This window comes from Tamandua tetradactyla, chromosome 18 (assembly GCF_023851605.1).
Source record: "Tamandua tetradactyla isolate mTamTet1 chromosome 18, mTamTet1.pri, whole genome shotgun sequence".
Lineage (NCBI taxonomy): Eukaryota > Metazoa > Chordata > Mammalia > Pilosa > Myrmecophagidae > Tamandua > Tamandua tetradactyla.
The window spans coordinates 17,744,323-17,761,183 of record NC_135344.1 but is presented as its reverse complement, the minus strand read 5'-3'; the positions used below and the strand labels follow the sequence as shown (position 1 = coordinate 17,761,183).

At 38.0% G+C, this 16,861-nt stretch overlaps 1 protein-coding gene across 1 annotated transcript; it reads right to left on the bottom strand.

The window, feature by feature from the left end:
- Positions 1-804: 804 nt before the first annotated feature.
- On the bottom strand, positions 805-6,982 carry LOC143662389 (suppressor of cytokine signaling 5-like). Its single transcript, XM_077136086.1, is given in 5 exon segments — positions 805-1,675; positions 1,678-1,976; positions 1,978-2,578; positions 2,581-2,932; positions 6,854-6,982. Coding segments are annotated over 5 exon segments (1,725 nt in total). The 3' UTR covers positions 805-1,331.
- Positions 6,983-16,861: the final 9,879 nt, after the last annotated feature.

Here is a 16,861-nt window from a genome sequence, read left to right as displayed (position 1 = left end):
AGAGCCATAGGAGATATAAAATAACATTCTGTAGCAGCAGGTAAGGAAATTAAGGAGCACTCACCAGTGCTACAGAGCACATTAACAAAAGACACAAAAATGGAGTCAACTACTTTAGTGCAAAATGTCTAGGACAGAACTGTAAATTCAGTTCAATACTAAGAAGCAAACACTAGAACTCGGTATTTCTTCCAAAAAGAGCTCATTCAAGTAGTATTGCATACTATTCTAAGTGACAAAAAGGTGCTAAGTAAAATTATTTACAGATACAATGGTTGTACAGTACCTTTAAATCTGTAATTTTGATTCAGATTTTTCATTAAAATTAACTGCACTGAAATTCTACAAATTATACTTCAGTAATTCAGCTACTAGAGTTTACAACAGTGATAAATACTATCATCCAAATTATTAATTACACTTTAACAATCTCGACATCAGCAACCACTGTAGTTATTATTATCTGGCTCGTTTGGGCATTATCTATTCTCATTTTTTTCATGGTTCACAAACTCATCATGGGCATAGGAAAAGACCCAACTTTAATCAATCAATAATTAGACTGCACATGTCAAGTTAAAAAAATATATTACACAGTGGACTATGTTGCAGGAGCTATTCCAAATGCTTGTTTTAAATTAAAGCATTCATTAAAAAAAATAATACTTATGGCCTTTAAATAAATTTCTACTACTAACTTTAAAATTTTAAGTACTACTATTTAGAAAACCTGGTTTACTTAACAGTACCTTTTGCAGAAGAGAAAGGATACTGACTATAAACTATACCAACATTTAAGTGAACTGCACTATGCCCTTGTGGCCAGAAAACTGCATTTCTTTTAAAAGGAAGGCAGCCTTTTATTTTTTGGACTTCCAAAGCTTGAGTTATAATGACTACAAATATCACTACTTTTGGAAGATTATAGAAAAATTCTTAGAAAAAATAATAATTTCAAACACTAGTCACACTGCTGAAATACTCATCCAATATTAATAATTTGTTCTTCGGTAAGAAATAGAATTCTTCATAGCAAATGCCCCAGAATTGCTTCACTCAGTTACCACAGCCATTAAAAACCACACCTTTAGCTTAACTGGCAAAATGTTTTTGTAGGCCTTACTGAACACCTCTGGCTCTAGCCTCTGCTGTTTCAATAGGCACCAGGTTTATCTGAGTAAGTTAACAGCCGATCACACCTGACAGATACTAACACTAAGCTCACATACTGTACTGAAAAAACTTAACACTGATATGTGTGCTTGCTATAGGTGTACTGTCTGATGCACATAAAAGCAGATCTAGTTAATGCCATTTGGGGACAGGAGAGTTTACTTTGCCTTGACTGGTTCTCTTTCTAACCAACGAACCCTAACTTTCTGTTTATAGTGATACTCTTTTAAAAAATCCTGTAACATTGACGGTAAAGGGAGCCCATCAATTCCATCATATGTAGTGCATCTGCAGATTACTGCACGGCAAATATATTGCAGGCTAAAAGGAAAAGTCCTATTCAGTGATATAGTAAGCAATGGTTCAAAAAACATGCAAGAACTGGGATCTTTGTAATGTTCCAAAAGTCCTGTTACAGTGGAGGAGTGAAATACACACGGGTCATGGGCATCGAAACTAAAGTTGTGATTCCACTGTTCAATTTGGGCATGCAGGGATCTGTGTAGCGACGGAAGCTCACAGAGAAGAGGTAGTCCTCTTGTGCAGAGTCCCTGAGCAAAAACGTGCCTTCCGGTTTCCCTTCAAGAAGGGCTTCTGCTTCGTAACGGTCCATCACTCCCCAGTAACAGGGATTACCTGTAATCTGAAGCAAATCGGGCACGAGGCAGTGTATGTAATCAATCTGTGTAAGGACTTTCCAAGCTCCCTGTCTGCTAACGTGGGCATGGCTGTCTCCAGATACCTGGCGTTGCTTCTGCCTACGGGACTGCAAACATAGGGTGGTTGTGTCCTCTTCTGAGTCAGTTAGTTTGTGGAATTGCAGAACTGTCTCCACTTATTTCAGTCATTCCAGGAGCTAACTTTGGTCCAAGTTTATATAACAGATTAACCTGTGCAGTAGCCTCAAATGTATGTATTTGTGCATTGGGAGGGGGGTCAACCCCTTCTTCAATACTAAGCCGTCTTCGCTCTCTAAGTCTATCTTCTTCATCTTCGGTAGAAACCAAGGATGGATCAAATGTGTCAAAAAATGTTGAATGTGGGCTCACAGGAGCTGTATGCTGTTTAATCAAATGCCACTTTTGGGCTAAATCTGAGCCAGCAGGAAAAGGGCATTTTTCAAGCATTAATTCAGAAAGATGTATTTTTCTTTTATTAGAAAAGAGGGGTTTTGACTGCTTGTTGTAAGTTCTCATGGGAAAACACAACCCAACAGTATCCTGCAACCTTTGTCTCAGAGAGCGACTGCCTACGGTTCTGCTGGAAACGCTATCCATATCGTGTACCGAGCTCACACCGTATCGCCTTTGTCTCCTTTGAAGTCCACTTCGAGTTCTACCAAACTTTTTATCAGTATCCAATGAACTTTGAGTCTTTGTAGAACAGGAATGTTTTTTCTTCCCACCCACGGAGCATGTCGAGAATAAGAGTCTCTTCGTGCAAGTCTTGTTCCTGGGGTGACACATGAATCATTATCCTTTTCAATGCTTATTTCAACAATCTGAGGGATTTCAGCAGCACAGTTTTGGTTTCTCCTTGAATTCTTTGAAGGGCTTAATCCCAGTTGAAAGGCGACATTTTCTCTTAAGGGACTGCTCTGCTGCTGAGGAGCTGAGTCTCCTATGCAGACGTTCTTCTCTTGGACAGCCAAACACCTGTTTGAGTTCATGTCCACATTTTCACTCCGGCTTCCTCCTTCGTGACTGAAAAGATTCTGACACCTATATTTGAAGGTATTCCACATTTTCCCCACTTTATCCTTTGATTATAATATCTGGCAAATAACTACACTGGTTCTTCAAGTTTCAGCTCAGTTGCTATCTGCTCTGCAAAGTCTTCCAGGACCCTCCAAGTACTCATGAGCTCCTTCTCAGATGTGTGCTGGCGCTAGCGGACGCGGCGCGCGGGGCGGCCTCATCCAGGGGCACCTGCGGCCAGGCAGGACCGGCCCGGACGGCGCAGTCACCGAGATGGCGAGTCCGCCCGCCTGCCCGCCGGCCCCGTCCCGGCCCCTCCGACTGCCCGAGCGAGCACAGTCCCGTTTCCTCCGGACGGAGCCCGGGGACCCCAGCTCCGCCGGATGCCCCCACCAGGCCCCCACCCCCTTCCCCGGCCGCCTCCCCCTCTTCACCCTTTTCCCCTTCCCTCCCCCCCACCCCCTATGCCATTTTCTTGATCAAACTCTTGAAGAAATGCCTATACTAAATTCTGTATGCATCACATATATGAATACCTAAGGTTGGGTAGCTAATTCTTAAAATTTGTCAGAAGAGACAACAAACAGTTTTCTGAATAGTCTTTAAATACCTCATTCAACTCAGGCATTTTTATTCCTTTATTTTGTAAATCTGATATTTCTGAGAGTTTTATCATCACTACTAATTTACTGCTTTAGTGTGGCTTTGACCTGAAAATTTGACTGTGGAATATATATAATTATGTGATTTGAACATTTACTTTCTAAAGGAAAGTATTGCAATTTGATAATTATTTAATTAAGTCAATTGATTATTTTCTAAAAAGGAATTGGCAAGTTCAGGGAAAGTATTTAAATCATACAAGCAATGCTCTGATTTTGTGTCAATAATTGAAACTTTATGAACTATTGGTTATTTAAAATCAGCTATTAATTATCCAATCTCATTAATTAATATTTGAGAAGAATGCATACTAATATATGCAATGTTCCAAAATTGGATTAAATTATTATTTTGATTTTTATTCAGAGCCACCCACTCTGACCCTATTTAAAAATGGATAAGATGAGCTAACTGCCATTGAATCCTGGGGAGCACAGGGCAATGACAGGATTTGTGCTTGGATTGTTCATTCAGTAGGTTTGATCAAACAATATTAATGTGGCTTGAACTCTGAAATTCCAGCCAGAGCCTGAAAGTCTTTTTTACTCAATCCCCCAGCTACCTGAAATCACTGAGTTTCACACGCCTCGGGTTCTAATCCATTAAAGTTAACAATTTCAGAGCCATTAGCGATAACAACTTCCTTCATCAATTTTCATCGTAATCCCCCTGTGAAGAATTCATACGAAAAGCAGATCAAGGGAAAATAAACAAATTCACATATTTTAATAAATTGACATGGGGGAGAGGCTGGGAGCCTGTGCATTGTGATGAGAAGAGCCCAGGACAGTCTCCAATGAGAGGTGAAATGACTATGTCTTGTCTACCTCAGGGTGGAAGTCCATGCTTTAGGGTAGAAAACCAAGCTTTGCAATGCGGACTCCTCTCCCTTCCAGAGTCTTCAGGCAACTTAAAGATGAACAGAGAACAATTGTGAGGGAGCCTGGAGAGCTGTGGTCATTTGCTGTAAACGCAATGCCTCCAGAGATATAATCCTATCCTGACTCCAAGAAGGAATGACCCCTCAGATGGAAGGTTGCTCTATGGGGTAAACTCCCCTTCCCCTTCAGATGATCTGTAGGATGGAATGAGGGGGGTGTGTCCTTCTTCTTTTTACTTGTTCCAGGGCTTAGTTTCATCATTTTTAATCCTTACCATCTGTGCTGGTTCGAAGCTATTATGTACCCCAGAAAAGCCATTTTCAATTCATTTTCATATTCAATTCTCATTCAATATCTTTTTGATTATTTCCATGGAGATGTGGCCCACCCAATTGTGCATGGTAACTTGTGGTTACATGATTTTCATGGAAATGTGTCTCCACCCATTCCAGATGGAGGTGCTTTCTGGAGCCCTTTAAGAGGAAACCATTTTGGAAGAAGCTTTAGAGCCATCAGAACCAACAGAGCCAACCCAACGGACAGAGCCCTGGGGAAGTCCTTGAAGATTCCTGGAGAAAATGCTAGCAGACATCGTCATGTGCCTTTCAAGCTGAGAGAGAAACCCTGAACTTCATCAGCCTTCTTGAACCAAGGTATCTTTCCCCAATGCCTTAGATTGGACATTTTTATAGGCTTGCTTTCATTTGGACATTTTCATGGCCTTAGAAATGTAAACTTGCAACTTAATAAAATCCCCTTTTTAAAAAGCTGCTCCATTTCTGGTATACTGCATTCTGGCAGCTTACTAAGTAGAAAACCATTCTTCAGTAATCAGAGGTACACAGTTGTACCATCAGAAAATGTACCCGCCCATCATTTCCTGCTACTTCACTACTTTCCTATCCTTGGCCAAATTTTGTCTTTTAAAAAAGAAATCAAAATCCACAGTGTCATTAAACAAGTGTTCTGACCCATGTATGTTCCTTCAAACCTGTAAACATTCAACATTTTTTAAAATTTATATTTAGAACACCATAACAATTCAACAGGAAAAAGATAGTCACATTTTAGACTAAAACAGCATCTATTTTAATTCTACTTTAGGTATAATATGAAATTATGGACTATAAAATGATATAGCTCAGGGACTCTGAAATCAGAGAGCCTAAGTTCAAGTCCTGGAGGCTCTACAACTCACTAGCTGTGTGTGACCTCAGAAAAATTGCTTGACCTCTGTGTGCCTCAGTTTCCTTTTCTTTAAAATAAAGGTATAGATATTACCTACCTCATGAATGCATATGTAAAGCACTTAGCCTGGCACAAAGCAGAAAATCTGCTGTTGATATTCTGATCCTTAATTTTTAATGAATGTATGGACACCAAGCCAAATTGTATTATGCTGATTAAGCAAAAGAAATTAAAGAAGCTTAGATCTCTCGATTACCCAGTAGATTGTCTATAGATTTGTTAATTAGAGGCAGATCAGCTGATAATTATACTTTCAGCCAATTTGAGATACTCTTAGAGCCACTTTGAAATAGCAGAAGCCAGAGAAAAGGGAAGAGTAACTAAAAGAAGAATGTTGAACAACTGAAACTAGGAGGGGTCAGTCAGAAAGGATTCATGATTTTTTGAGTATCTAAAAAAGACGCAGGAGCAGAAGCAAATAGGAGAACCGGATCTGGCTGCTTCATTGTAGACAACGAAGCATCTTACTGGGATCTAAGAAAAGGTGTTTCCCAGGCAGAAATGCAGATTTGAAGGCCTGCCGAAGCCATTCCCCTCCAAGTTCTGATGTGTTAGCATTTGAGTAATTGCATATGTAGTGTTTTGTTTGTAACATTCTCTTCTATTTACTATTAACTGATCTACAGGCCTGATTTGAATCTTCCATTTTCCCACTATCAGTATAGCAGAGTTCAGAAAATTTGTAATATTTTTGTGTGTCTTGGTGGTAGGAAGAAGGGGAGTGAATCCTCTGATTTTTATGGTTCTATTTTGTCTTTCAGGACCCTAAAATTTCCCTTCACTATCCAATTGAACAAAGGACACTTGTTTCCTTTTTGCTTTTTATCTCCCCTAGAACTAAGTTTTATGAAACTGCCCCTTCAAAGCACACCTACTTTGAAATGTCTTCCTTCTGTCCGTGTTTTTCCATCACATGGACACCTGTGTTGTCCAGACTTGGAGCAGACTTAGTGCTTCTGGCGGTGGTTTTATGTCTGTCTTTATCTCCCTTCGCCTTCTTCCTTTTCTCTCTTCCACACAATTTTTCTCCATTTGCCTTTTTCTTCATGACAAAGACATATGCTGTGGGGATGGGGTGTGTCTTAGCTTCTTATGGCTGCCTTAATAAAAATGGCACATTTGGTTGTTTAAAACGACAGAATTCATTGTCTCACTGTCCTGGACGCTGGAAGTCTGAAATCAAGGTGTCACCAGGGCCACTCCTTCTGAAGCCTGTAGGGAAGAATTCTTTCTTGCCTCTTCCAGCTTCTGCTGGTTTGCCAGTAATCCTGTGTTTTCCTTGGCTTGCAGCTGCAGTGTTTCAGTTTCTGCCTCTATCATCGTGTGTTGTTGTCCCCTATGTCTGTCTGTCTCTGTGACCATAATTCCCTCTTCTTATGAGAACACTAATTGCCCTGGATCGAATCAGCTTGGCTTCACTTTAACTAATCACACCTTCAAGGCCCTATTTCCAAATAAGGTCACATTCACTGGGTCAGGGATTAGGATGAAACATATCTTTTTGGTGGGCATGATTTAACCCATAGCCGAGTGTGATCATGAGACAGCTTGTGTTGTGATTTAGTGATTTTTCTCTTTTTATTTATAGTTATTAAAAGTCCGGATATTCTCCATCTTTGAGTTTTGCTGAGGGCCTGGTTTTTATGTAGATTTCCTCTTCTTGTTATTTTGCATTGTTTTACAGCTTCCCAGAAGCCCCCAATCATTGTTTGCTTTTTTGAATCATGCAGATTCGGGAGGCAGTTGAAAAGTATCTTGAGGAGCCCTGTGGTCTGTTCTTCCACCTTCAGACAATGCATGCCCCTTCAAGTGCTATGGAATATAGATTTAATGAAAGAAGATTCCTATTAAAAATAAAGCTTATCTAGAATCCTATCACATTCTAAGAAATTCCATAACTCATTGAACCTAATTAAAATGTTTCATTACATAGGTTCCAATATATTCAAGAATGTTGGAAAATGTAAATGCATATCATGCCATGGCTTAAAATCAAATAATTGCTAATGAATTAGCTGCTAAGGAAAATGCAAGGATTAATTTTATTTTGGTTAGATTATAGGGAAAGAAAAATAATCTTGTTAATTGTCAAAACTCCAAAAATGTGATTGTGGTAGTTAAATTCAGTTGTCAACTTGGCCAGATGAAGGTACCTAGTTCTGTTGCTGTGGACATGAGTCAATGGTACGTGGACCTCATCTATTGCTGATTACATCTGTAGTCCGCTAGGAGGCATGCCTGCTGCAATGAATGACATTTGACTTAATTGGCTGGTGCTTAAATTAAAGAGAGAAACATAGCACAGCCCAAGCAACTTGGCATTCCTCATCTCAGCACTGGCAGCTCAGCCCAGGCCTTTGGAGATGTAGAAAGGAATCACCCTGGGGAAAGTTGGTTGGAACCCAGGGGCCTGGAGAGAAGGCCAGCAGAGACCACCCTGTGTCTTCCCATGTAAGAAAGAACGTCACTGGAAAGTTAGCTGCCTTCCTCTGAGGAACTAACAAAATAAATTCCCTTTTATTAAAAGCCAATCCATCTCTGGTGTGTTGCATTCCAGCAACTAGCAAACTAAAACAGTGATAATTTTAATAAATTATACTTTTTGAATTATTCTTTCCTTCCTAGCTAAACAATATTCATTGAATATCCATTAATATGGATAATAGCTGGATTGTGGAAAGTAGTACTTGCATAGAGTTAAAAGTCAATTGTTTTCCATTCTAAAATAAATTCCAAAGTTTTCACTCATAAACACTCACATACTTAGAATTTCTGTCAGATTGTCTTTGTTATCTATAGTGACCAACAAGAGTTGGGCTCTCAACTTTCTGCTATAGTTTAATGTGTTAGGAGAACCCTTTCGCAAGTAGATTGCCATGAGTTGCTTACAGCCCTTGACTGTGGATGACTTTGATCACCAGCTCATTTGGTGATATGACTGATCTGCACTTTGGCATCATCAATTTTGAGATCACATCTACTGCGTCATGAGGACAATAAAAGCCGTAAGAACTTGGAGTCATATTGCACATGGCTTTGGGGTCATAAATGTGTCATGTTGATAGCAGCACAGTCTGTCAAACATTCAGAGGCTTGCAAAGCTCTTAATACCCTCATTGTCAAATGTTTAACATGAGATTGAATGAAAGAGCTCACAAGCTTTTCCTGTAAATCCATGATTAAGCCTTCTGAACGTAACCGCATGATAGATTTCTTTTTGTTCCTAGGGTACCTACACCTTGTCTTCAAATAAGAGCATCTCCCACTTATGTTCTCTACATGACTCTTTCACTGGAAAGAGTTTGTCAATGAGTCCCTAATCCTCTTTCAAATTATTTCAATACCTAAAGAAACAAATTTCTTTTTAAACCCAAAATGGGATTATATCAATAATTCACCCCCGAACCAAATATTTAGAGAGTTTTGATGCGAGAAGGAACTTCAGACTCAGAATTTTGAAAATTTGCCTCTTTTCTCCAAATCTTTGATTTTCACTGTTTTATAGACATCTGTCTGTTTTAATCTACTTATGGCTGTGGCCCCTTCTTAGTCTTAGATTCACATGGTCTGCTTTCTTTTTCTGAATTTATCACCTATTGCTCCTATCGCTTCTTTTACTTGCTTCTTGCTTATGGTTTTCCAAGAATCTATATCCTTGTTTTCATCTAAACTGTTAGCCAAGAATTCTGTATGGTCTAGAAACCTGTATCAACTCTGGATTAGTTTATTCCAAATCTTTATCAAATGAATATGATGCAACAGTCACTTAATAGAAACTGAGGCTGCAGGCATAACCCCTGAACTAAAGAAACACAATTAGTGGAGTAGGCAAAACTACTAGAATACAATAGGAAGTGTGGTATAATTGAGATGTGGGTTAGTGCTGTGGGACAAAGGGGACACACATCAAAAAGAGGAGTCAGGGGAAAAATCAGAACACTTTCAAAAGAGTTGGTTTTTGATCTGAGTTGTGAAAAATTAGTAGGAGTTCAATAATAAGGCTTGCTTGCCCTGTCTACAAACTCTGTTGAACAAATATCTCTAATTTTAAAACACTGTTCTCTATATTTAATGTCGTTCTCCTTTTACCGCTGGTGCTGGTTTGAAGCTGTTACGTAGTCCAGAAAATCCATGTCCTTTTGCCTGACCCAATCTTGTGGGGGCAGCCATGTTTCTTCTAATCCTGATTCAATATTGTAGTGTGGAAACTTTGCATTGTTTCCATGGAGAACTGACACACCCAACTGTGGGAGTGACCTTTTGATTAGATGGAGGTGTGACTCTGTCCATTCAAGGTGGGTCTTGATTAGTTTACTAGAGTCCTTTAAAAGGGGAAATATTTTGGAGTTGTTTTGGAGCCAAAAGAGATGCAGATATTTAAGATGCTTGGAGTGCCAACAAAGAGACCAGATGCCTAGACAGGGACATTTGGAGATGCAGAGCCCAGCAGACATCACCATGTGCGTTCTCATGAGATGCTAAGCAAGGCAGAACCCATAGTTGTGTCCTGGAGGAGCTACATGAAGGCCCATAAGGGAAACCACTAGCTTCAGAAGCTGGAAGCAACAGAATGGGGAACAAGGATGAGCAGATACCAGCCATGTGCCTTCCTATGGCTTCCCACATCAGCCTTTCTTGAGGCAAAGTATCTTTCTCTGGATGCCTTAATTTGGACATTTTTATGACCTTACAACTGTAAACTTGTAATAAATTCTCTTTTTAAAAGCCATTCCATTTCTGGCATATTGCATTTCAGCAGTATTTGGCAAACTAATACACTACTCTACCTCACTAATTCTCCTCATGATTCACCCTCTTGAAAAAATAGCTTATATTTGCTCTTTTTATTTTCTTAACAAAAGTCACTCATCAATCACAGCTACCTAGATTCTGCTCCAGCCACCACACAAGAGCTTTAGTCAGTTCTTATAGATGACATCCTAATTGCCAAATTCAACAACTTTTTCTGTCTCTCTTATTTCGACTTTCTGTATTTAACATACTTTACCACTTTCTTCTCAAAACTCTGTCTTTAGCTCACTTTCTTGTTATCACCTTCTGCTAATTTTCCCTTTCCTGAATGTTTGTATTAAAGTCTTCCCTACGTAATTTCTCTTTCACCTCCCACTGTTTATTTTAATAAAGAATATTTAGCTTTAGGGTTCTATTTGATTAATTTATTAGATACTCTATTAAGAGCAAAATATATTATCTAGGTCTTTAAAATTGATGAATAAACCTGCATTTCTCTAGTCTTGAATTGCCAGGCTGCAGAGGTACCCTTTCCTGACATCACCTGATCCATTCTTGGTGTCTATAAGGGGAATGGTCCACGTAAAGTTCTAAGACTAAAGGAAGCATGTACTTAACTAGTTAACAAATTTTATGCCAATAATCATTTTGGGTTCATTTTTTCTTTCGTTAATATTTATTGGCTCTTTGGTTTTGCAAATATAATTTTATTTTGGCTTATATTTGTGTGCTGGTTTGAAAGGATGTATGTCCCCAAGAAAAACCATGCTTTAATCAAAATCCCATTTCATAAAGGCAGAATAATCCCTATTCAATACTGTATGTTTGAAACTGTAATCAGATCAACTCCCTGGAGATGTGATTTAATCAAGAGTGTTTGTTAAACTGGATTAGGTGATGACATGTCTCCACCCATTTGGGTGGGTCTTGATAAGTTTCTGGAGTTCTATAAAAGATGAAATATTTTAGAGAATAAGGAGATTCAGAGAGAGCAGAGCAGAACGACATAGCCACAAGAAGCAGAGTCCACCAGCCAGTGACCTTTGGAGATGAAGAAGGAAAATACCTCCCAGGGAGCTTCATGAAACAGGAAGCCTGGAGAATAAGCTGGTAGATGACACTGTGTTCGCCATGTGCCCTTCCTCTTGAGAGAGAAACCCTGAACTTCATCGGCCTTCTTGAACCAAGGCATTTGTCCCTGATACCTTAGATTGGACATTTCTATAGACTTGTTTTAATTGAGACATTTCCTCGGCCTTAAAACTGTAAACTGTAAACTTGTTAAATTCCCCTTTTTAAAAGCCATTCTATTTCTGGTATATTGCATTCCAGCAGCTAGCAAACTAGAACAATTTGTAATTGCTTTTATTGAATCCATTTGCTTTATGTTATTTTCTCTTTACATTGTTTCTAGCAGCAGCTCTAAGCCCAATTCCCATACAATTTTCCATCATGTATTACTTGTCGTCTTCTATATCTTGAAGAAAGATGTTGGGCTGGAACAGGACAATGATCCAGCTTAATAGAACCTCATTAGACAGTCCTCCCCAAATGCACAGTGAGCTGTTCTTCAGTCTTGTTGATAAGCATTCTTCTCTTACCTATGTTTCATCAATAGCTACTTTTACCAGGTCATCATTATTTCCCAATTTCCCTGTCTTAATTTTTCTCTTTAAAAGATAAGAATGCCTTTAAAGCCATTATTGATGGCTCATTGATTTTTATGCTTCTCTTTATATGTTAGCAGGGTCATGTTTTCTGTCCTCTTTCCTTCTCTTTTGACATTTAAAAACTCTACCTCTGGTGTTACTGACTCAGTCTGAGAGTTGTTCTCTGCCTATCTTCTCCCAACAAAGATTTCTTTTCCTTTTTCAGATATTATTTTTCGATTTTTTAACAGACTTCTCTTTGTTCAGGTATGTTATGTTATAAATTCCATGGTAGTTGTTCAGTGGTTGAAAGATAAAGAAAGTATGTTGTGCACACTTTTAAAGTTAGTGCTTTAAAAATTATGCCTTTTTGAGGTGTTATTGGTGATAATCATAATTATCCTTCATGAACTTTTTACCCCCGTGCGGTCCAGTCTTGCCAGTTCAGCAATGTTAGCAAACTGCTGCGATGTAGAAGTGGTTGGGAGAATTTGATGTCCTCAGCTGTAGGTACTACATTTTAGGAACTTTTCCTTTGCATTCCAATATTTGATGGTAGCCATCTATTATAATACAACTAAGTGCTTCAGAAAGAATTCTCCAGGAAATCAACTACTTCAGAGTTGCAGGGTTGATGAGAAGAAAAGCTTGTTTATTTCTCATTCATTAAAATAATATACTGCTATTTTGTATACTTTAATATTTTAAATATTAATGTATTTTATTTTTCATGTGCTCTGGGAATTTTTAATTGAAGGTCATTATTACACATTAATTAAAGAAGTAATTATAGGGAATGTCATGGAAGGATGCAGTTGACATTGCTAGATTCCCCAATACATGGATTGCAATTGCCTGCTATTTTTTAAAATGTTTTTATTGTGAAATATAACATACATACAAAAAATTAATAAATTTCCATGTACATTTTAAGAAGTAGTTATAGAACAGATTTCACAATTTGACATGGGTAGCCGTTCCACAACTTCAGGTTTTTCCTTGTAGCTGCTCCAAGACACAGGAGACTAAAAGAAATATCAGTATAATGATTCAACAGTCATACTCACTTGTTAAATCCTATATTCCCTGTTATAACTTCTCCTTCTCTTTTGAGTCTTCTCCCAATCTTTAGGGATATTTGAGCTAGGTCCATTCTAATTTTTACCATTTGAAAAGGAGTGTCGACAATATAGGATAGGGGTGTGGAACTAGCTGATCCAGAGGCTGGTCCCTCTGGATTTCAAGACTTATCAGGCCTAGGAACTAACTGGAGGCTATGGGTTTCTGAAAAGTAAACTTAGTGTGTGAGACTTTTTGCAGAGTCTCTGTTAGAGCCCTAGGTGTTCTTTACGGTTAACAGGAATGATGTTGGTTGGGGTTTGGCAAACCATGGCAATTAGCTATGTCTAGCTGAAGCTTCCATTAGAGTAACCTCCAGAATAGCCTCTTGACTCTATTTGAACATTCTTAGCCACTAATATCTTATTTTCTCCTCCTTTTGGTGAGGAAGGTGTTGTCGATGCCAGGGCCAGGCTCATCCCTGGGAGTTATGCCCCATGCTGTCAGGGAGACTTTCACTCATGAGTGTCATGTCCCTTGTAGGAGGGAGGGTAATCATTCTCATTGTAGAATTTGGCTTAGAGAGAGTAAGGTCACACCTGAGCAACTAAACAGAGTAACAGTTCTGAAAGTAACTCTTAGGCACAATTATAGATAGTCTTAGCTTCTTGGCTATAGAAATAAGTTTCATAAGAGCAAGTCTCAAGATCAAGGGCTTGGCCTATTAACTTGGGAGTCTCTGAGGTTTGAGAGAATAGCAAGGGTTTCCCAGGTGGGAAAGTTTAATAGTTCCGATTTTTTCTCCAGTTTAATAATTCCAATTTTTTTTCCAGTCCTTCAAGGGACTTTGCCAACACCTTTTAATTATCTGCCCAACATACTCTGGGATATCTGTGTATTCCATTAAGCTGTACAGAATTATAAGCCCTCGTTCCCATTCTGGGCTCCATTTGTTTGGGTTGTTTAAATCAGCTGTCCAGGCAGGTTAAACTAGATTGTGTGCTACAGAAAAGTTAGGTTTTGGACAAAATAAACCCCTCTTCCTTTGGTCTCATGCAGTAGGTGTAGCTCTAAAATATAGACAATATCTTCTTTTGCTCTGTATTCTGATTTACCTTTGTCCCCACCAGATTTGTGTCATTCTTATCTCTAGCAATTCTCTACTTTTATATAGAAAAAAAAAAAACCCTTAACTATGCCTTCTTTATAATACAAAGATATGAAGGGAGGAACCAATGTTATTAGCTCCTTAAAGATTACACTCAGACATTTGGACACTCAATTAATGAAAGCATTTTTAAAATTTTTTTTATTACTGAAGTTGCAGATTTACAGCGCAATCATGCAAAAAATAAAGATTCCGATACACCCCTTCACCACCAACACTTTCATTGCTGATAAAAATTTGTTACAATTGATAACAGCTTTTTTTGTAATTCTACTATTTTTTAACAGTGATCATATTTGTCACAATTAATTAAATATTATTAGAGTAGTGCTATCAATTATTATCCATAATTTATGTAGGGATAATTTTCCCATATTCCCAGTCAATTATTTTTGTTAATATTATTTTTTTCATACATAGGCTTTATTTTATTACTCATCCACCCACATACTGGACAAAGTGGGTGTCAGCACAAGATTTTTATAATCAGTCACAAGGTGAAGCCAATATAGTTAATACAATCTTTATCAAAGATCAAGGCTACTGGTTAACAGTTCAACAATTTCAGATGTTTCCTCCTAACTGTTCTAATACACTAGAAATTAAAAACGAAATAGCTCTAGGCTGAGTCTGTAGTCATAATCATTTTTAACTCCTAATTCTCAGTTACACCTCCTCTGTATGTTGATATTATTGGGTAGAGGAATTAAACTGCTTGATGTTCTTGGAGAAACTGGTACTTCTGGGTTTCAGGGTTTATCTGGTATAGGAACAATCTGGAGGTTTTAGGTTTCTGAAAAAATAAACTTAATGGGTAAAATGTTTATAGAATCTTTAGATGGAGCCCAGGGTATTCTTTAGAGGTTTCAGCAATACTGTTTGCTGGGGTTTAACATACTGTTGCGACTTGAGTTTTCTGGCTGAAGCTTGCATAAGACTAACTCTGGAATGATCGCCTGACTTTATTTGAAATCTTTTTGCCACTGAAACTTTATCTTGTTTTATTTTTCTTCCTGTTTTTGGTCAAGAAACATTGCCGACCCCATAATGCCAGAGTTAGGCTTGTCCCTGGGAGTCATGTCCCCTGTAGAAGGGAGGGGAAAGCAGTCTTACATTTGAATTGAATCTACTAAATGAGACACTTCTGACTTTTTCAATTTCTCTTTCTTATTGCCTATATTCCTAAATGTGACATAGCTATTACTTGCTTATAAATATTACCCTTGTTCTTACTGGGTTAAAATATTGCTATTAACTGTATTTTATTTTAGAATTCCCTTTATGATTCCACTGGTTTCATTTGCTTTGTTACTCCTCAGTGGCATTTGAGAACTTCTCATCTTATAGAAGGCTGGCTTAAGGAAGGATACTTATGTGAAGTTATCTTAAGAAGGAAATGTGAATATATATATATATAGGAAATGTGGAAATTTAAGTCTAGTCTAGCCCTAAGAAAAACTCTCCCACATGCCTCACACCCATAATCTTTGGTTTTGATTCATTTGATTCTTATCACCTTCAAAACCGAATGATGGAGGCCGGACAATCGTGACTCAGTGGCAGAGTTCTCACCTGCCGTGCTGGAGACCCGGGTTCAATTCCTGGTGCCTGCCCATGAAAAAAAAATCGAATGATGGAGTAATGCATATTGGAAGACAATTTGGCAGTGCCTCAGAAAATTTATTATAGAACTACCATATGGTAATTCTGTGGTAAATATTTACCCTCAAATAATTGAAACCAGGGACTTTTCACTATTCACAATTGCCAAAGGATGGAAGCAACCTGTGTGCATCAACCAATAAGTGGATAAACAAAATGTGATATGTATATTATATATATATATATATGTACACACACACACCTGTGTATATATATGTGATGGAATATTATTCAGCCATAAAAAGGGAATGGTGTTCTGATTCATGTAACAACATGAATGAGCCTTGAAAACATCATTGAGTGAAATAAACCAGATACTCAAGGACAGATATAGTAGGATCTCACTGATATAAAATAATTAGAATATGGAAAACTACAGAGTCAGTAACAAGTAACCAGGGGCTGGGGTGGGGGTGGGGAATGGGGAGTTAAGGCTTAATAGGTCAAGTTTCTGTTTGTGGGTATGAAAATAGTTTTGTTAATGGATGATAGTGATACTAGCACACTGTGAATATAATTATCATCCCTGAATTGTATATTTGAGTGATATTAAAAGGGGAAATTTTAGGTTATATGCATGTTACTAGAAAAACTTTAAAAAGAAAAAAGCACATAGGATTGTACAACACAGTGAACATAATGTAAACTATGGATTCTAGTTAATAGTACAACGTAATGATATTGTTTCATCAGTTGTAACAAAGTTACTACACTAAACCAAATTGTTAATAATAGGGCAAACTGCATGTGTGTGTATTTGGGGGAGTTATAAGAATTCTTTATTTTCTGCATACTTTTTTTTAAACTGTAACTTCTCTAATCAAATAAAAATCAATTAAAAAACAACCAAACAAAAATCCTTCCCAAAATTAAACCTGTGGTCCACGTGGCTTCACTGGTGAATACTAC